Raw genomic sequence first — 18,423 nt, 5'->3', positions numbered from 1 at the left:
GTATACCTAAGTGAACCATGACTTCCTTAAACAGCCTAGCAGTAAAATTAGACCCTTGTCCTGATTGAATCTCTGAGTAGCTCATACTGGAAAAAGTGAGCTGCTAACTCCTCTTCCACCCTTTTTGCCTTAAAACTCTGTAATGGAATTGCCTTTCGAAACCTGGTAGACACATCCATTATGGTTAGTAAGTACTGGTTCCACTTTTAGTTTTTAGGAGGGGACCTACACAATCAATCATAACCCGTGTGAAAGGTTCTTCGAATGCAGGAAATGGCAACAAAGGTGCTGGTTTTATTACTGCATGTGGCATTTGCCATATATGTCATAATTTGGCAGTTTTGACACATATGGCAAAATTTAACCACATCTTTGTGCAGTCCAGGCCAATAGAAGTGGTTGTGTACATTAGCCTGAGTCACTGATTTATCCTTTAGCAGTCCTGTCCAGTCTATCTCAACCAAACTATTTCTCCATTTTGTAAGATTTGGCTTCACCCAGTTTAAAACTTTTACTCCTGATATATCGCCGCCCTTTTATTATTGTATCCTTGTATTTTACAATGTGGTACCAACACTACTATCTCGTAAAATATCTCAGCAGTGTGATATCCTAAAAAAAACTTCAATTCATCAAAAGTCATATGCTAGATAAAAAAAAGGAAAAAAAAGTCTAAAAAAAAGTGTCCCTTGAAATATTCAATCATTTAGGAACACATGGAGCATGTCATACTCTGCAAAGGTAGCAGCCAGAAGTAATAACAGCTCCTAGAAATGTGAACCAGCCAGAAACAGTGAAAAACGTTGATGAAGCTCATATAGACCAGGAAGATTTTTCCAAAGCTGCAAGGAAAAAGGCCAAATCATAGTCCAAGATACAGTGATTGATATTGGACACCTTAAGTAAATTTAGTCCCTTAGAGGAAGGGTCAAAATTTTTACATTGAAGTAAAATTTCTAAGATGGGACACTAGTGGAGCGTTAAATTGCTATATTAATAATCATACATTGTTAAAATCAGCTAAAATTATTGAGAAAAGTAACAAAACTTCTTTGCAAAAAATGACACTCATTCAGAAAATCATTGGAGCAGTGATCCAATTTGATGAATAGGAGTGATATATATATATATATATATATTATATATATTGTTAAACTGAAATTATTGCTTTAAGATGTCAGAGCAGTGTGACACCATACTCTTTCCAATGTAAAATCATGCAAAATGCTTGAAGAAGCACACCAATATTCTCGGCAGTGTCAAAGGGTGCAAAGATCACCAAGAGAAGGGAAGAAGGTGCAAAGTAACAGTCTTCTGCATCTTGGGTAAAAATAAAAAATCTCTAAATTTTAAAGCATTTTAACAATTTTTAAAATACTTTTTCAGCAGAAATTAGAACATAGTCTGGAAATATTTGGAAGTTTTCCAAATTTAATTACTAAAATTTAAAGAAATTTCTGGATAAAATAAACAAGGAAGATAGGAATTAAGATTCTTCCTTAAAACAACAAAACATATGTACAAAGCTTTATTCACAATTCATTTTCAGAATACATCAATTAAGAATACATACAATATTAGAAACAGAAAATATTTTAAAAACATGCTTAAAAATCAATATTAATACAATTTTACTAATTGTATAATTTAAAACACTGAAGAGCACAATTATCTATATTTAAAAAATTTAAAAAATCTTGCAACAGCTTTCAAATCATTGAAATAGGGGAAACAACATCCATGAAATAGAATGACAATGGAGAAGGACATTACACTTGCCAGCAAATTTAATATCACAAACCCTTCAGACAAGGAATTGAACTGAATTTTATGATACAGGCAAGACAGAAATTACAAAAGAGAAACGTGAATGCCTGAATAGTGTAAAAGCAAAGCTGCAGAACTATTATTTAAACAATAACTATAGATTAGTTACACCCTTAAATGAGGCAAAAATTACAAATAATATTTTTTTTTAATCCAGACAATCTTGAAGTTCTTGCTGTTTTATGCTGGAGACTTGGCGAATGCCTTCTTTGTTGTGTTATTTGGAACAGGCCTTTACTGGCTTATATTTTTCAAGGTATCTGTAAACATATAACACTATAATTTAATGTGTTACAATTATAATATGATTACAAATTGTATGCTACATATCAAGTAATATTTATTTCAATTTGTCACCATTTCTAAGTGTTTTATTTAAACCTAATATAAGTCACATATTCATTCAAAGTACATTTATTTTTCTAAAGATACCGTATCTGACTGGTTTCTCGGCATAAGTTCAGTGCATCAGCTGTTTATTACTTACACTATATATCTTGTAGTAAGACCTTCCTTCATAAGCATGTTATTTGCTATCAAAATAAGTTAATAACAAACACATTGTGGGTCGACCTACACCAAATGCACTGTAGAAGTTCAGAAAGTCAGCTGAGCAACATTTTCTCAAGGATGTCCAGGAAAAGGCAATAGATGTTTGTCGAGCTAGCAAAGCCAACATCCCACAAATGAATGTTTTTAAAAATTACATTGATACTTGTTTAGTTATTATTTGTTTCTTCAGGGTCAACGGATTGCTTCTGTTTTTCTGCCCACACCTAGCCAAGAAAGACACTTTATTGCTTCTGTGGTCAGTGCATTTGCCCTAAAGGTATGTGCATAAAGGATATCTTTGGGTTTGCACTGCAATATATCCTCAGGTCAATGTATTTTAACAGATGTTCTTTCCCAACTGCCACTGATCAATGAAAAAGCATAGAATCGGTTGGAAGACTGGAGGATGTTACAGAGCTAGACTAGAATAGGCCTATAGACTATTTTGTAAATGAAGATGTGGATCTTGAATGCGATATCCTTGAACACAGATGCAGATTCAAAGATAGTGAATGTATCATATAAATATCAAATACACAAAGAGTAGGAGGTCCTCACTCATTCCATCAAAACATGTTTCCTGTTGAAACTGTCAAAAGGTTTAGCAAGCACTAAACCTTGAAGGAATCCCATGAGAACCTGTCTATTTGGATATACATGGTATCATTAAAACTGAACTTGACTGCATGAGATCAATCATGAGAAATCCTTTTACTCAATGAGTGATTAGGATTTGGAATTCACTACTCAAGAATGTGATGGTGTCATAAAATCAGGGCTTACAAAAGGGAATTGGAAGAACCTAGACAGAAAACAAATGCAGGCAACAGGTAAGGGTGGGAAGTGGGAATAGATGAGTTGCTCTTTCAGAGAGCAAAAACTGGGCCATATAATATTGGTCCATGCTATAAGCATTCTATGATTCTATAATATGTAATGATCCAAACGTACCATGAAAAACCCGCACACTGCAGTTAATCAAGTATATTTATTGCTCAACGTATTATCCCATCCCTAAACTGATATTACTGTAATCCTTTTATTTCTATGTTTTACTTGTTCATCACATTGTCATGTTTACTCTGTTCAATTTATTTTAACATGAAACTTATTATTTATTTTTATTTTCACCACTTTTGTTGTCAACTCTTAGTTTATTCAGCTTTTACATCAACTGGGAATACAGTTAACTATGGATATCTTTTTCATTGACTGGGAAAGACCCAAGGGTAAAATTGTTAAGTCCATTGCAGGTAAATATTACACTTTGTCATCTATATTTCCTACTTTGCTATTTTGTTCAAATACTCACTATTAAAATGTTGACAGATTTATTAATTATTTTGTGCATTTCTATTGTTGTTATGATTCCATTTTTTAAACCATATGAAATTTAAGTCTGAATGTCATCCACTGGAAGATGCTTACAGGACTAGAACATACACTTTACAATCCCATACTGTTATCTTTTACAGCCTGCCAATCAGAGATTCTCTTGACCTGAAATGAGTTTCATGCAGTATTAAAAATTATGACCAGGGAACTGTAGGCTCATTAATTTAATTTCAAATATAATTGATTAATTCAATTATACGTTTGTAGTTATACACTATGGTTGTCTTATTCAAAAAAAAGGTTGTAAAGATCAGTCCAACAATTACAGATTAGTTAGTTTATCATCACTGATGGAGAAATATCTAGAAACAATTACTCGGGATAGAGATAACAGTTATGTTGGAAAATTTAGTTTGATTCAGAAGGGTCACCATGGACTTGTTAAGGGAAAATCATGTCTAACTAACTTGCTGAAGATTTTGATGAGGGGAAGACTGTAAATGTGATAAACATGGACTTCCAAAATGCATTTAAAACAGTGCCACACAACAGACTTGTGAGAAAAATTATAGTCCATAGATTGAAAGAAACAGAAACAACAGTTTCCTCCGGCAGTCCGGGGATGTGCAGGTCGGGTGGGTTGACCATTCTAGTCATTCCTGAAGAAGGGCCTGTGCCCGAAACGTCGAATCTCCTGTTCCCTGGATGCTGCCTGACCTGCTGTGCTGTTCCAGCAATAAAGTTTCAACTTTGATCTCCAGCATCTGCAGACCTCACTTTCTCCCCATTCTAGGATTGCCCCTAGTGTTGGGTGCATTGGTCAGGGGTGAATGGGGGATGGGGGACTGGTTAGTCTTCAGAGGGTTGGTGTGGACTTGTTGGGCCAAAGGACCTGTTTCCATTCTGTAAGAAATCTAATCTCACTAGGCCACCATGCCACCTTGTTTTGTGAAATGATGGAGTAATTGTATCAGAGAAGCTTGTATTAAATTAGATTCCCTGCAGTGTGGAGGCAGGCTCTTCGGCCCGGCCGGTCCGCGCCGACCCTCCGAGGGGTAGCCCATCCAGACCCACTTCCCTCTGGCTGGTGCGCCTAACACTACAGGCAATTTGGCATGGCCATGCAGACACTGGGAGAGTGTGCGGACTCCGCATGGGCAGTCGCACAAGGCTGGAATCGAAACTGGGCCCCTGGCTGGCCACTGAGCCACTGTGTCGCCCTAGATTAGATGATTACAAAGCTCACACTGGCTAGTTAGAGGAGGCTGGAGAGATCAAGAGAGGCAAGATGATGAAGGGATTTAGATGTGCAGATAAGAATTTTAAAATAGATTCAGGAATCAATGTAGGTCACACAGCACAAAGTGAAGGGAATTACGTCCAAAATAATACAAGGGCATATGTGGTTCGGATGGCCTCCTGTTTATGGAGGGTACAGTGTTGCTCATTGGCGGCTGTCTCAGTGAGCTACCATTTGTGAAGCTGCACATTGTGTGAGGTTGTGGATGAGGAGCAAGCTGGAGTGTTTTGGAGATGTTTGTTGCTTGGTAAGGAATCCAGGTTTGCCCTTCCCCTGCATCATGACTCATCCTTATCAGTGATGAGTGTGTTTGCAATTCCATGCAGTGCTAAACTTGTAAAACCTGTACTTAATTGAAAGGAACTAATGTAATGTGCTATCAGTACTGAACCCCACTTTACATATTTAGCAGTCACAGAATGCATTCTTCCTCATACTTGACCTTCTATATATAACTACCCCAGCTTTCAATACCAGCCTCCAAGACTTGACAATCACTGATACAGAACTTTCCATTCAGACTCCCAAACTGATGTTTATAGGAATGTTATGAATTTACATAGTGACAATATTCTTGCTGATTGAGTGATAACGTCATTTCACCCTTGTCAAACCTGTTTTCTTTGTACGCTACATAATAAGGAAGAGGTGATGGTATCATCACCTTTACTGTTAATCCAGAGACCCAAGGAATGCTAGATTCAAAGGGGTTTACAGCATGGAAACAGGCTACCCAGTTTTCATAATTAAACTAGACACATTTCCTCCATTTGATCCATATCTCTCCATACCTATCCGATCCATGCATCTCTTCAAATATTTATCTTTTAATAGAATCTCTACAATGTGGAAGCTGGTCATTCGGCCCATCAAGTCAACTCAGACCCTCCAAAGGAGATCCCACCCAGACCAACCCCTCTACCCTACCCCTGTAACCTTGCATTTCCCATGGCAAACGTGAGGACTGCAGATGCTGGAAACCAGAGTTTAGATCAGAGTATTGCTGGAAAGGCACAGCCGGTCAGGCAGCATCCGAGGAGCAGGAAAGTCGATGTTTTGGGCAAAAGCCCTTCATCAGGGATGGAGGCAGGGAGCCTCCAAGGTGGAGAGATAAATGGGAGGGAGGTGAGGGTGGGGAGAAAGTAGCATAGAGTACAATAGGTGAGTGGGAGTGGGGTTGGATGTGATAGGTCAGAGAGGATGGTGGGACCAGGGGTGGAGGATTTGAGCTACAGAGAGAGGCTGGGCGGGCTGGGGCTGTTTTCCCTGGAGCGTCGGAGGCTGGGGGTGACCTTGTAGAGGTTTGTGGAATCATGGGGGCATGGATAGGATAGGGGGACGGGGTCTTTTCCCTGGGGTCGGGGGGTCCAGAGCTGGAGGGCGTGGGTTTGGGGTGAGAGGGGAAGGATATGGGGGACAACTTTTTCGCGCGAAGGGTGGTACGTATATGGAATGAGCTGCCAGAGGATGTGGTGGAGGCTGGTACGATTGCAACATTTAAGAGGCATTTGGATGGGTATATGAATAGGAAGGGTTTGGAGGGATATGGGCCGGGTGCTGGCAGGTGGGACTAGATTGGGATGGGATATCTGGTCGGCATGGACAGGTTGGACCGAAGAGTCTGTTTCTGTGCTGTACATCTCTATGACTCTAAGTACAAAATTGGCTGAAGGCTTAGAAACAGCGATTAATGGTTAATGGATACTTTTTAAACCTGAAGACAGTTTATGTAGAGTTCCCCAAGAACTAGTAGCGAGACCATTGCATTACTTGAGAAATATAATCGAGCTCTTGGTTTGCAGTGGACAGTTTCAAAGTTTCAAATTACATAAAACTGGGAATGTTGTAAGAAGAGAGATATAGATTAGATTCGATTCCCTACAGTGTGGAAACAGGCCCTTCGGCCCAACGAGTCCACACCAATCCTCCGAAGAGCAACCCACCCAAATCCACTCCACTACATTCACCCCTGACTAATGCACCTAACACCACGGGTAATTTAGCATGGCCAATTCACCTAACCTGCATATCTTTGGACTTCAAATGTGCATTAACACATTGTTGAAGTAGCTGGATAATTGGCAGATAAAGTTCAGTGTGGAGACGTGTGAGGTGATGTGCTTTGGTACAAAGAATATGCACAGACAGTGTAAAGTATAGAACATTATTCTAAGGGCTTAAAGGAGCAGAGACACCCAGGTGTGTATGTGCATATGTCATTAGAGGCAGCAGTACAGATAAAGAGAGCTGTTAATAAAGCATTGATTTCATTGATATGGAGATAGCATACAGAAAATTATGATGAACTTAAATAAGCCATTGATTAGATCTCAACTGGATTACTGTGAACAATCAAATAATCAAACAATTAAATCGTGGGCTGAAGGGCCTGTTCTGTGCTGTACTGTTCTATGTTCTAAAGGCATAATACTGCAGATGTTGGAAAATTTGAAATAAACACAAAGAATGCTGGAGAAACCCAGTAGGTCTGGCAACATGTGTGGAAACAGGAACAGAGTTAATATTTCAAATCCGGTATGACCTTTTTCAGTGTTCTGAAGAAGAGTGATATGGAGAAGAGTCATACTGAACTGGAAACATAACTCTGTTTCTCTATGTTCAGATGTTGCTGAATTTCCCTAGCATTCTTTGTGTTTGTTACCTTGTACAGTTCTGGGTGCAACAACAAAGGAACAAAGTGAATGAATTGGAGAGAGTGGAGAAGACGTTTAAGAAAATAGTGAAACTCAGAAGGTCTGGCAACATCTGTGCAGAGAGAAACAGTTAACATTTTGTATCTGTTATGACTGTTTTTAACATGGAGAAAGAAATGGAGGCCAGGGAACTCAGAGAAATAATATAGAAAAGGATGTGCTGGAGATCTCAAAAAACATAAAGGTGAATAAATACCTCTAAATATACCTCTAAAATCTTCCTATTCATGTATCCACCCAGATGACTTTTAAATGATGTAATTATATCCACCTCCACCACTTCTTCTAGCAGCTCATTCCATACATGCACTACCCTCTGCATGAAAAAATTGTCCCTCAAGTCACTTTTAAATCTTCCACGTCTCACCATAAACCTATGCCCTCTGGTTTTGAACACACATACCTGGGTAAAAGACCTTTAATCATCCTATCATAAAATTATAGAACATCTACAGTGTGGAAGCAGGCCATTCCACCCATCAAGTCAACTCCACCCCTCCAAAAAGCATCCCATCAATGCCCCTACCTTATCCCCGTAACCCTGCATTTCCCATGGCTAATCAATCTAGCCTGCACATCCCTAGAAACAATGGGTGATATAACATGGCCAATCCACTTAACCTGAATTTGTTTGGACTGTAGGAGGAAACCAGAGCACCCGGAGGAATCCCACGCAGACATGGAGAGAATATACAAACTCAATACAAATAGTCACCTGAGGCTGGAATTGAACCCAGGTCCCTGCTAACCACTGAGCCACCATGCCACCCTAATAAGGCTGTGTGATGTTTATACAATTAGATTACATGCCACGATATGGTGGTGACATCCTGATCATTCCCCCTAAAGCAATATCACACACCTACTGTGAGATGTAACACAACATCTCCCTTTTTCCAAAGAAAAGCAATCCCAACAGACATATATCATTCATACATGTCAATTCAATGTGTTGCCGATTATGCTGTCAATTCAACAATTTGACATACATGTAAAAACAGAATTAACAAGATTAATAATTCAAACTTTGATATTATATCTTGCCGTGATTAATCCACTTGGCACTTCTGGCTGAAGATGAATAAAAATGCTTAACCACCATCTTTTGCACTTATCTGCTCAGCTCCCCCATGATTAAAGGTGGCATTTAAGATGTAGTTTCCATTTCCAGGGAGTTGTTCAATGGCTGTATTTGTTGACACCAATGTATGTTCTCTATGCATCACTTTAAATTATCCTTTTCAGTTTTCCAAGTAGAGGGGTGGGGGAGACGTAGCTGGTGATGAATGGAGAAATCAGGACTGGTGGGGGGTGGGCGGAATTAGGACACGGGGGTGTGGTTGTTGGGGGTCTTTTCTGTGGAGGTTAAGGAGACTAGCATGGAGACAAGGAGAGGGAGATTGAGACCGAGAGAAAACCAAAGGGAATGGGGAAGAGAGCCAGGGAGTACAGAAAGGACACTCCAATGCCTTCCTTCCGCCATGTCTTCTCAGATCTTAGGCTCTCCATGTCTCCTCCAGAATCCTGAAATCTTCTTCTCACCACCCAATGCTGTGGCTTCTGTGCCTTCTTCCCTTCTTATTCCAAGGGTTTTCCCACTCTGCCACCACTGAACCCCAGTTCAAAATCACGCGTGCTTCCTTCTGCATGCTCAGTACACTATACTCCTCATGATTTTATAAGCTTCAATAAGATTCTGGCTCTGAAGCTCCAGCGACAAAACCCCAGCCTCTCCCTATAGCATAAACCCTCCAATCACAGCAACATCCTTGTAAATTTTTTCTGAACCCTTCCAGGTTTAACAACATATTTCCAATAGCAGGGAGACCAGAACTGAATGCAGTAATCTGAAAACAGCTTAACCAATTTCAGTGCTTCCAGATCTTTTTCCTAGGTAACCCCATTTTCATGTCTCAGACTTTGGAGACTCAGGATGAATTTCTTTTGGGGAAGGGAGTGTAGCAGTGTCAGATGGTGGGGTGCAAGAAACCTTCATTTGTTACACAGAGTGGTATGGTTCTTCAGAGTATCACAGAATCCTTACAACACGGAAGCAAGCCATTCAGCCCATCACGTCCGAAGAGTATCCCACCCAAACCCATCTCCTATCCTTTCCCCATAATTCTGCATTAACTATGGCCAATACCACCTAACCTGCACATCTTTGGACTATGGGACTAAACCGGGACACCCGGAGTGAATCCAAACAGTTATAGGGAGAATGCGCCAACTCCACACTGACAGTCGCCCAAGGTGGAGTTGAACCCTCATCCCTGGTGCTGTGAGGCAACAGTGCTCACCACTGAGTCACTGTGCTGCCCCAGTGGTGCTGCATCAGTTGTAACTCTTGAGTGAAAGGAATTGGTCATGCCCACCCCCTTCAATTCCCATTTCCCCCTCTTTTTACCACATCTCACATTTCACCCTGCCACCCTTCATCATCTGTATTCTTATCTTCCCCCACTCACTCCCCTGTGGGGCAACTGATGAAAAGGCAGGTGGAATGAACTTATCCCTTTTCAGATGCTGGGAATCGAGTCTTGAAGTGGTCAATTAAACCATATCCAGGAGAAGCCTTTTTTAAAAGAGCCTTCCAGCTGTCACAAATTAGCCTAATTCCGCTGCAGCCATTGGTGTTTTAGAGCTAAAACCACAAAATCCTGTCTGCCAGTTTGGGAAGCCCTGTACTGAGAGACTAGGAAGTCCAGATGTCCAAAGAGACCTGGGTGTCCATTTTCATGAGTGACAAAAAGTTAAAGATTTGAGTTCAGAAAAAAAATTCTGTTGTTGCAGTGGGGCCATGTTCTTTTGATAGGGGCAGACCATTAAGACAGAAGGAAAGGAATTTCTTGACAGGGTGATGAATGTTTGTAATTGACTATACCAGTGGACCATGGAAGCTGAATCATCCAGTATATTCAAGACAGAGATTGATAGATTTCAGGAAACTCTTGACATTAAAGGGTCTAAAGAGAGCACAGCAAACGGATAGTGGAACAGCCTCTTTGTGCTGAATTGCCAACTGCTGCTACTCCATCATTCAAGGAGAGTGATGGGAAAGGGGGTTTTGATGTCAATGCAGTGACTGAAGCACAGAGCATTGCCTGAGTTGACCCGCCTCTCGTCAACCCAGGCCACTCGACTGATCCCAGGCTTGTCGATCTTACTTGACTCTCCTCCACCCATCCTGTCAATCCCGCTTGTATATCTCTCCAACCTCCCCCCGCTACCACACACCTGATGCTCTCGATCTCACTTGTCTCTTTTTTTCCCCACCCAATCCTGTCGATACTGCATATTTCTTCCTCAAACCAACAGTCCTCACCACATTCTTTCGAAGCCACTTCTTCCCATTCCCCATCTGGTCACTCCCACAGCTATCAATCCCGCTTCTGTATCCCACCTGCTTGCCTCTCTTTGCAGAGGGTTTACATGCAATCCTGCTTGCCTCTCTTTGCAGCCTTCCCTGATCCCATGCATCCAGCCTGTTGACCCTACGTCTGTCTCCCCTCGATCCTGTCTGTCTCAAATCCTGCCCTTTATCCTGTCCATCCATGCCTATCAATTTTGCTTCTCTTCCCCTGTCTCTATTTCGCTTGTCTCTGTCCTCTACCCCCATCCTGTCAATTCCGCTTGTCTCCCTCGCACTCACCAACACTTCATGTTGTGCTTTTATTTAAGAAAGGCTGTAAGGAGAAGCCTGGGAACTGTAGACCTATGTGTCTGACATCAGTGGTGGGATTAAGTTGTTGGAGGGGATTCTGAGAAATAGGATTTACATGCATTTGGAGAGGCAAAGACTGGTTAGGGATAGTCAGCTAGCTTTGTGCATGGGAAATTGTCTTACAAACTTGATTGAGGTTTTTGAGGATGTAAGCAAAACAATTACTGAAGGTAGACATTGTGTACATGGATTTTAGTAAAGCCTTTGAACAAGATCTCTTTACAATCTTAGATAACCTGTTGACTACACCATCAATTTTTGTGTCATCCGCAAACTTACTAACCATACTGCCTAAATTCTCATCTGAATCATTTACATAAATTATAAACAAAAGTGGGCCCAGCACTGATCCCTGCAGAACATCGCTAGTCACAGGCCTCCAGTCTGAAAAAACACTCTAATACCACCCTCTGTCTCGTACTGTCAAGTCAATTTTGTATCTAATTGGCAAACTCTCTCTAAATCCTGTGTCATCTAACTTTACTAATTAGTCTATCATGCTGAGGACTCAGTTTTCAGCTGCTAGATCTGCAGTGAATGCAGAAAGGGCGGCACAGTGGCACAGGGATTAGCACTGCTAACTCACAGCGCCAAAGTCACAGATTCGATTCCAGCCTCGGGCGACTGTCTGTGTGGAGATTCCACATTCTCCTCGTGTCTGCGTGGGTTTCCTCCGGGTGGTCCGGTTTCCTCCCACAGGATGTGCAAGTTATGTGCATGCTAAGTTGCCCATAGTATTAGATGCATTAGTTAGAGGGAAATGGGTCTGGGTGGGTTACTCTTTGGAGGGTTGGTGAGGACTTGTAGGGCCGAAGGGCCTGTTTCCACACTGTAGGGAATCTCAAAAAAAATTACTTCGCATGGTAGTAGTTCTGTAGAATGCTCAGTGTGAAGATGGGTCCTTGTCTCTACAAAGACTCTGCAGTGTCACTACTACTACTGCTGGTGGAAGGAAGCATCACAACAGATAAGTAACTGAGATGAGGAAAAAGCTTTCCATCTTTGTTATCTCACTACCGACTGCATTCCCAGTTCAACAATAATTTCCTTCAAGGCGTGGAACTGAACCAATCTTGCTGATAGACATTGACATCCACCCCCCCCCCCCCCCACCACACACACACACACACACAGTGGAATACACTTTGAAAAGGTTATTCTACAAGATTGCTAAAACTGTGTCTACTTATAGCTCCTCTGGCTTCTTATCTTAATCTGTTGCATTTTCACAGTTTTACCACAGTGATTAAAAAACCTGCTACTATTGTTTCATAAAAGGTTCAGCTGTGGTCTATATCTTTGTTGCTTTTCTGTGGCTTCCTATGCCTTTAGCAACTTTCAGATGCTCTAAAAGTTCCTGTGTTCCTCTATTATTAGCTGTACTTTTATGCAGCTCTGACACCACGTTACAACCATGCAGAGTAACAGTCCTACCATTTCCTCTGTCAGTTCATTCCACATACAAACTATCCACTGTGTCAAAACTTTTGCCCCTTAGGTCCCTTTTAATTCTTTCTCCTCTCACCTTAAAATTATGCACTCTACTTTTGGACTCCCCAACCCTAAGGAAGACCCTTCGCTATTCACCTGATCTATGCTCCTCTTGATTTTATAAAACTCAATCTCTTATGCTCCTTCAGAGATCTGTGGAGAAGCACACAAGATCTGTGAGTATAATAATATTGGATAAAAATAATGCAAACAGATCTTGATATGGTAGGGGAATGGGCTCAAGTTGGCAAATTGGCAAATCAATAGGCATATGGACGTAGTTAGTGCAAAATATATTTATATCCAAACAAAACAGAAACCAGTATTAGAGAAATTATTGTTCATAACTAAAGCCATAAGTACTAGCAAAAACAAATAGAGTATTAAGTTGATTGCTAGGAGTTTTGGTCTTTTTACCTAAGAAAAGCTGTAATAGCATTAGAAGCAGGTCAGGAAATGTTAAATTTACAGATTCCTTTACTGAGGTTATGTTATGAGGACAGTTTAGACAATTTGAGCCTGTATCCATTGCAGTTTAGAAGTATTGGAGTTGATCTTATTGAAATATCAGCTCCTGATGTTAATTGACAAGATGAAATCTAAGAAAATATTTCCCCTTGTGGGAGAGACTAGAACTCGGGAACATAATTTTAAAAATAAGGATCATTTAAGATGGATATGTAGAGAAATTATTTTCTCTCAAAGAATATTTCATCTAAGGAATTCTGTTCTCCAGAGAGCATATTTTGAGATAGATTCTTCATTGTAAAGAGGGACAATATGTAAGGGATAGACAGAGAAGTAAAATTGAGGCCACAATTTCATCAGCTACAATCTTATCAAATAGTGGAGCTGACTCAAAGAGCCAAATGGCTTACTCCTGCTTCAAATTCATACGTTCATGTGATTCACTACAGAAGGAAAGATAAAATGATGGTCGACAAAGGGAAAAAAAGCAGTTGATATTTTCAGCATAATCTTATGCCAGAGATAAAAATTAAATATGAACAGTTTGGTCAAGTTGGAAAGTAAGAGTGGGGAAAGATAAAAGATGACAAGTCAATTATTAAAGTAACTTTATAATAGGTTATTATAAAAGTGGGATGCTTTTAGATAATATGAAAGGTTATCTCTGCATTACATGAAAATACATTAAAATATTTTTAAAATTTATACATTGGTAAAAGGAAAGGCACACAAATGGAAATAAATAATGAATTTACAAACTGATACAAATAGAAGGCTTGAATGAAAGCAGAAAATGCTCGAAAAATAATTATGTCCAACTGCCTTAAAAATCTTAAAAGAAAACAAACTCAAGTTTCATTCACTCCTCATCAGAACTGTACTCTGGCAAAATTTTATACACAGATTGTCATTTCCCAAACAGAAACAGGATCTTTACTTCTTCAGTACTACTGCTTTCTGTAAAGGAAAGTGGAAGTGTAGCTTAACCCACGTGTTACTAAAATCTATATTCTGACTACAATATTGCAGTGGGTCCAAGTGAATTATGAAATACTGCTACTGAGCTTAGTAACATGCCTTTCCTTTGTTTAAAGCTGATTATTTTGTGATGCATTTTCTATTCTGTGTCTGTTTTGGATTTTAATACTTTTTAATTCATATATAAATCAAATTGTTTGTTCATTGCTTATAGGTGGAGGTGATATAAAGACTGCCCCAGCTCCTGTGAGCATTTGGAGGACGTACTTTGTCGCAAATGAATGGAATAACATCCAAACAATCAGAAAAACTAATCCTATTTTTCAACTTATTACTGTTATTTTCTTTTTGAAAGTAAGTTTAACATCAAATAGGTGAGGAAAAGAACAAGCATTCAAAAAATTGAAATAAAATTAAATCCAGACAAAGTAAAATTAAATTCATTTAAAATTACTTTAACTGAATAATATACTTGAGATTGCTACAATCGCAAGAAGCTGGGGACAAAGACACGCCTGAGAAGGGGAAAGGTATACGAATAATTTAGATTATATCCCATTATGTACGTGGTGATATCTAAGATAGGCAGCCAAATGAGAGATTGGAGGTCCATGCTTGAGTATGCATTTGAGGAAGTGGGTGATTAGGACTATTACTGTTTCATACTTGAATAACAATAAAATGCTGAGGATGATGGAAATCTGGAATTAAAACAGAATGTTCTTGGAAAGATTAGGCAGGTCTGAGGAGAAAGTGAGGTCTGCAGATGCTAGAGATCAGAGCTGAAAATGTGTTGCTGGAAAAGCGCAGCAGGTCAGGCAGCATCCAGGGAACAGGAGAATCGACGTTTCGAGCATAAGCCCATTCCTGTTTTTGGGCAATACAGTTAGTTATCAATTCAGTAATTACTCAAGATATAAACATTTTATTTTTCCACTTTACCTTACATTTTCTCGCCTTTTCTGAAGAAATCTGTATTAGTTTCCAGGCCCTTGCATAGAGCCAATGGTTAGTGCAAGCATGCTACCCATATAATTAAAGGCATCAAGTCCTGTAGCATTTTAGTTGAGGCATCAGCAATTTCTGAGCAAATTGCTAAGCCAGAATCCTGGTGTTAATGATTGTCAAAGAACTGCTCACAAAGGATATTAGGAACTTTAAAAATCATGGAAACAGATCAAAGCTATGGCCCAGAAAGAAGCCATTCACCCATTGTATGTATTGGCCAAAAACAATTTCAAGTGCCCATTCTAATCTAATGCTCCATACCTATTCTGTAGCCTTACATGTTACAGCAGATCAAAATACCTCTCAAATGAGCTGCAGGATTCTGCCTTCATCTCAAAACTTGGCAGCTAATTCCAGATACCAGCCTTGCTGTGAATGAAAAGATTCCTTTTTCCGTCCCCTCCATTTCTTTTGCCAATCATGTTAAATCTGTGCCCTGTTAGTTTACCTCTCCGTGGGAGGAAACAGGTCTTATCTGTCTACTCCATCTTGGTCCCTAAAACTCTGCTAAGTTACTAAGTTACATCTCAGTCTCTACTGTTCTAAGCTTTTCTAATCTTTCCTCACAGCTGCAGTTTTCAAGATCTGCCAACATTCTTGTAAGCTTCTCTATTTTTTTTTCAGAGCAATTATATCCTTCCTATAATGCCAGAACTGAACACAAAATTCCAGCTGTGGCCTAGCAAACATCTTATTCAATTCCATGCTTGCTCTTGAATTCTTTACCTTGTTGTTGTGGTTCTGTTCGCCGAGCTGGGAATTTGTGTTGCAGACGTTTCGTCCCCTGTCTAGGTGACATCCTCAGTGCTTGGGACCCTCCTGTGAAGCGCTTCTGTGATCTTTCCTCCGGCATTTGTAGTGGTTTGAATCTGCCGCTTCCGGTTGTCAGTTCCGGCTGTCCGCTGCAGTGGCCGGTATATTGGGTTCAGGTCGATGTGCTTATTGATTGAATCTGTGGATGAGTGCCATGCATCAAGGAATTCCCTGGCTGTTCTCTGTTTGGCTCGTCCTATAATAGTAGTGTTGTCCCAGTCGAACTCCTGTTGCTTGTCATCTGCGTGTGTGGCTACTAAGGATAGCTGGTCGTGTCGTTTCGTGGCTGGTGTTCATGGATGCGGATCATTAGCTGTCTTCCTGTTTGTCCTATGTAGTGTTTTGTGCAGTGTCCTATGTAGTGTTTTGTGCAGTCCTTGCATGGGATTTTGTACACTACATTGGTTTTGCCAAGCTGGGTATCGGGTCCTTCGTTCTGGTGAGTTGTTGTCTGAGAGTGGCCGTTGGTTTGTGTGCTTTTATGAGTCCTAGGGGTCGCAGTAGTCTGGCTGTCAGTTCGGAAATGCTCTTGATGTATGGTAGTGTGGCTAGTCCTTTGGGTTACGGCATGTCCTCGTTCCGTTGTCTTTCCCTTACACATTTGTTGATGAAATTCCGCGAGTATCCGTTTTTGGCGAATACATTGTATAGGTGTTCTTCTTCCTCTTTTTGCAGTTCTGGTGTATTGCAGTGTGTTGTGGCCCTTTTGAACAATGTCTTGATGCAACTTATTTTGTGTGTGTTGGGGTGGTTGCTTTCATAGTTCAGGACTTGGTCTGTGTGTGTGGTTTTCCTGTACACCTTTGTGGTGAATTCTCCGTCAGGTGTTCTCTGTACCTGTACACAAAATCCCATGCAAGGACTGCACAAAACACTACATAGGACAAACAGGAAGACAGCTAACGATCCGCATCCATGAACAGCAACTAGCCACGAAACGACATGACCAGCTATCCTTAATAGCCACACACACAGATGACAAGTCCGAGGGTTGTACATTGGAAAAGCATAGATCAGATCTCTGTACCTGACTTCCACTCAGTGCCTGAAGGCGTGCATTTGACACCTCCCCAGCTTTGGATGTTGGCACAACACCATTGGATGCTTTGAACCTCACTCATGATCCAATTGGTCAGAAACCATAGAATATTCAGGAAGGATAGCACCTCATTTTCTGCTTGGGATATCCACAGCTTTTTGGATTCAATATTGAGTTCAACAATTTTAGGGCTTAAGGCATCTTCGCCCATGTCCTTACCCCAACCCTACCAGGCCTTGTTATCACATGTTTTTTTTATATTTCAAAAATATACTTTATTCATAAAATAATTTGATGGTCTGTACAGTTGGACATGCCATACGTATGTAAACATTCCATTTCCTTGCAAACCGAAACAGAGTAATCATTCCTATTTACAGGTCTGTTTGATTACATTTTTAGCTGAGGCGTCAGCAGAGCCCAAATGACTGCGTGGGCCCCCTGTTTTTCTTTAGGCAGGCAGACGTTACACGGTGGTCTTTCCCCACCGCGCCTTGGCGGCAGCTGCCCCAAGCTTCAGCGCATCCCTCAACACGTAGTCATGGACCTTGGAATGTGCCAGTCTGCAACACTCAGTCGGGGTCAACTCCTTCACCTGGAAGATCAACAGGTTTCGGACCACCCAGAGAGCGTCCTTCACTGAGTTGATGATACTCCAGGCACAGTTGATGTTCGTCTCGGTGTGCGTCCCGGGGAACAGGCCGTAGAGCACGGAGTCCCACGTCACGGCGCTGCTCGGGATGAACCTCGACAAACACCATTGCATTCCTCTCCAGACTTCTTCTGCGTAGGCACATTCCAGAAGGAGGTGTGTGACGGTCTCGTCCCCCCCGCAGCCGCTTCGAGGGCAGCATGCGGTGCGGCTGAGAGTCCGCGCGTGCATAAAGGATCTCCATTAGCCATGTGGCTGATGCAGCTGCCACTCCCACGCTGATTGATGATGTCACTTCCGCCCCCATCATGGCCACTCCCACAACCACTTCCGCTCCTCACACGTGACATCACTTCCGCCCCTCACACCATCGCTGATGCCACACGCTCAGTGACTTCCGCCAACCCTACTGCCGTGGTCACCACCACTTCCGCCCCCACCAGCGCCAGTCACCTGCATTCTGCTGACCCGCCCCCCACAGACCCCACTGTCACTATCCCCACCCCCCAGAACCCCAAGGGG

The 18,423-nt window shown here is 41.1% G+C and overlaps 1 protein-coding gene across 1 annotated transcript in view; it reads left to right on the top strand.

Annotated features, from left to right (window-relative positions):
• tmem67 (transmembrane protein 67) overlaps nucleotides 1-18,423 on the top strand; it is a 195,947-nt gene that overhangs the window by 133,764 nt on the left and 43,760 nt on the right. The window contains exons 17-20 of the mRNA XM_043688078.1: nucleotides 1,985-2,083; nucleotides 2,570-2,656; nucleotides 3,533-3,632; nucleotides 14,604-14,743. Of these exons, the coding sequence (XP_043544013.1) occupies nucleotides 1,985-2,083; nucleotides 2,570-2,656; nucleotides 3,533-3,632; nucleotides 14,604-14,743 (426 nt within the window). The remainder of the gene's footprint in view (nucleotides 1-1,984; nucleotides 2,084-2,569; nucleotides 2,657-3,532; nucleotides 3,633-14,603; nucleotides 14,744-18,423) is intronic.

Source organism: Chiloscyllium plagiosum, chromosome 4, assembly GCF_004010195.1.
Source record: "Chiloscyllium plagiosum isolate BGI_BamShark_2017 chromosome 4, ASM401019v2, whole genome shotgun sequence".
Taxonomy (NCBI): Eukaryota; Metazoa; Chordata; class Chondrichthyes; order Orectolobiformes; family Hemiscylliidae; genus Chiloscyllium; species Chiloscyllium plagiosum.
Note: the sequence above shows the minus strand (reverse complement) of the source record. Positions and strands in the feature narration are given on the sequence as shown.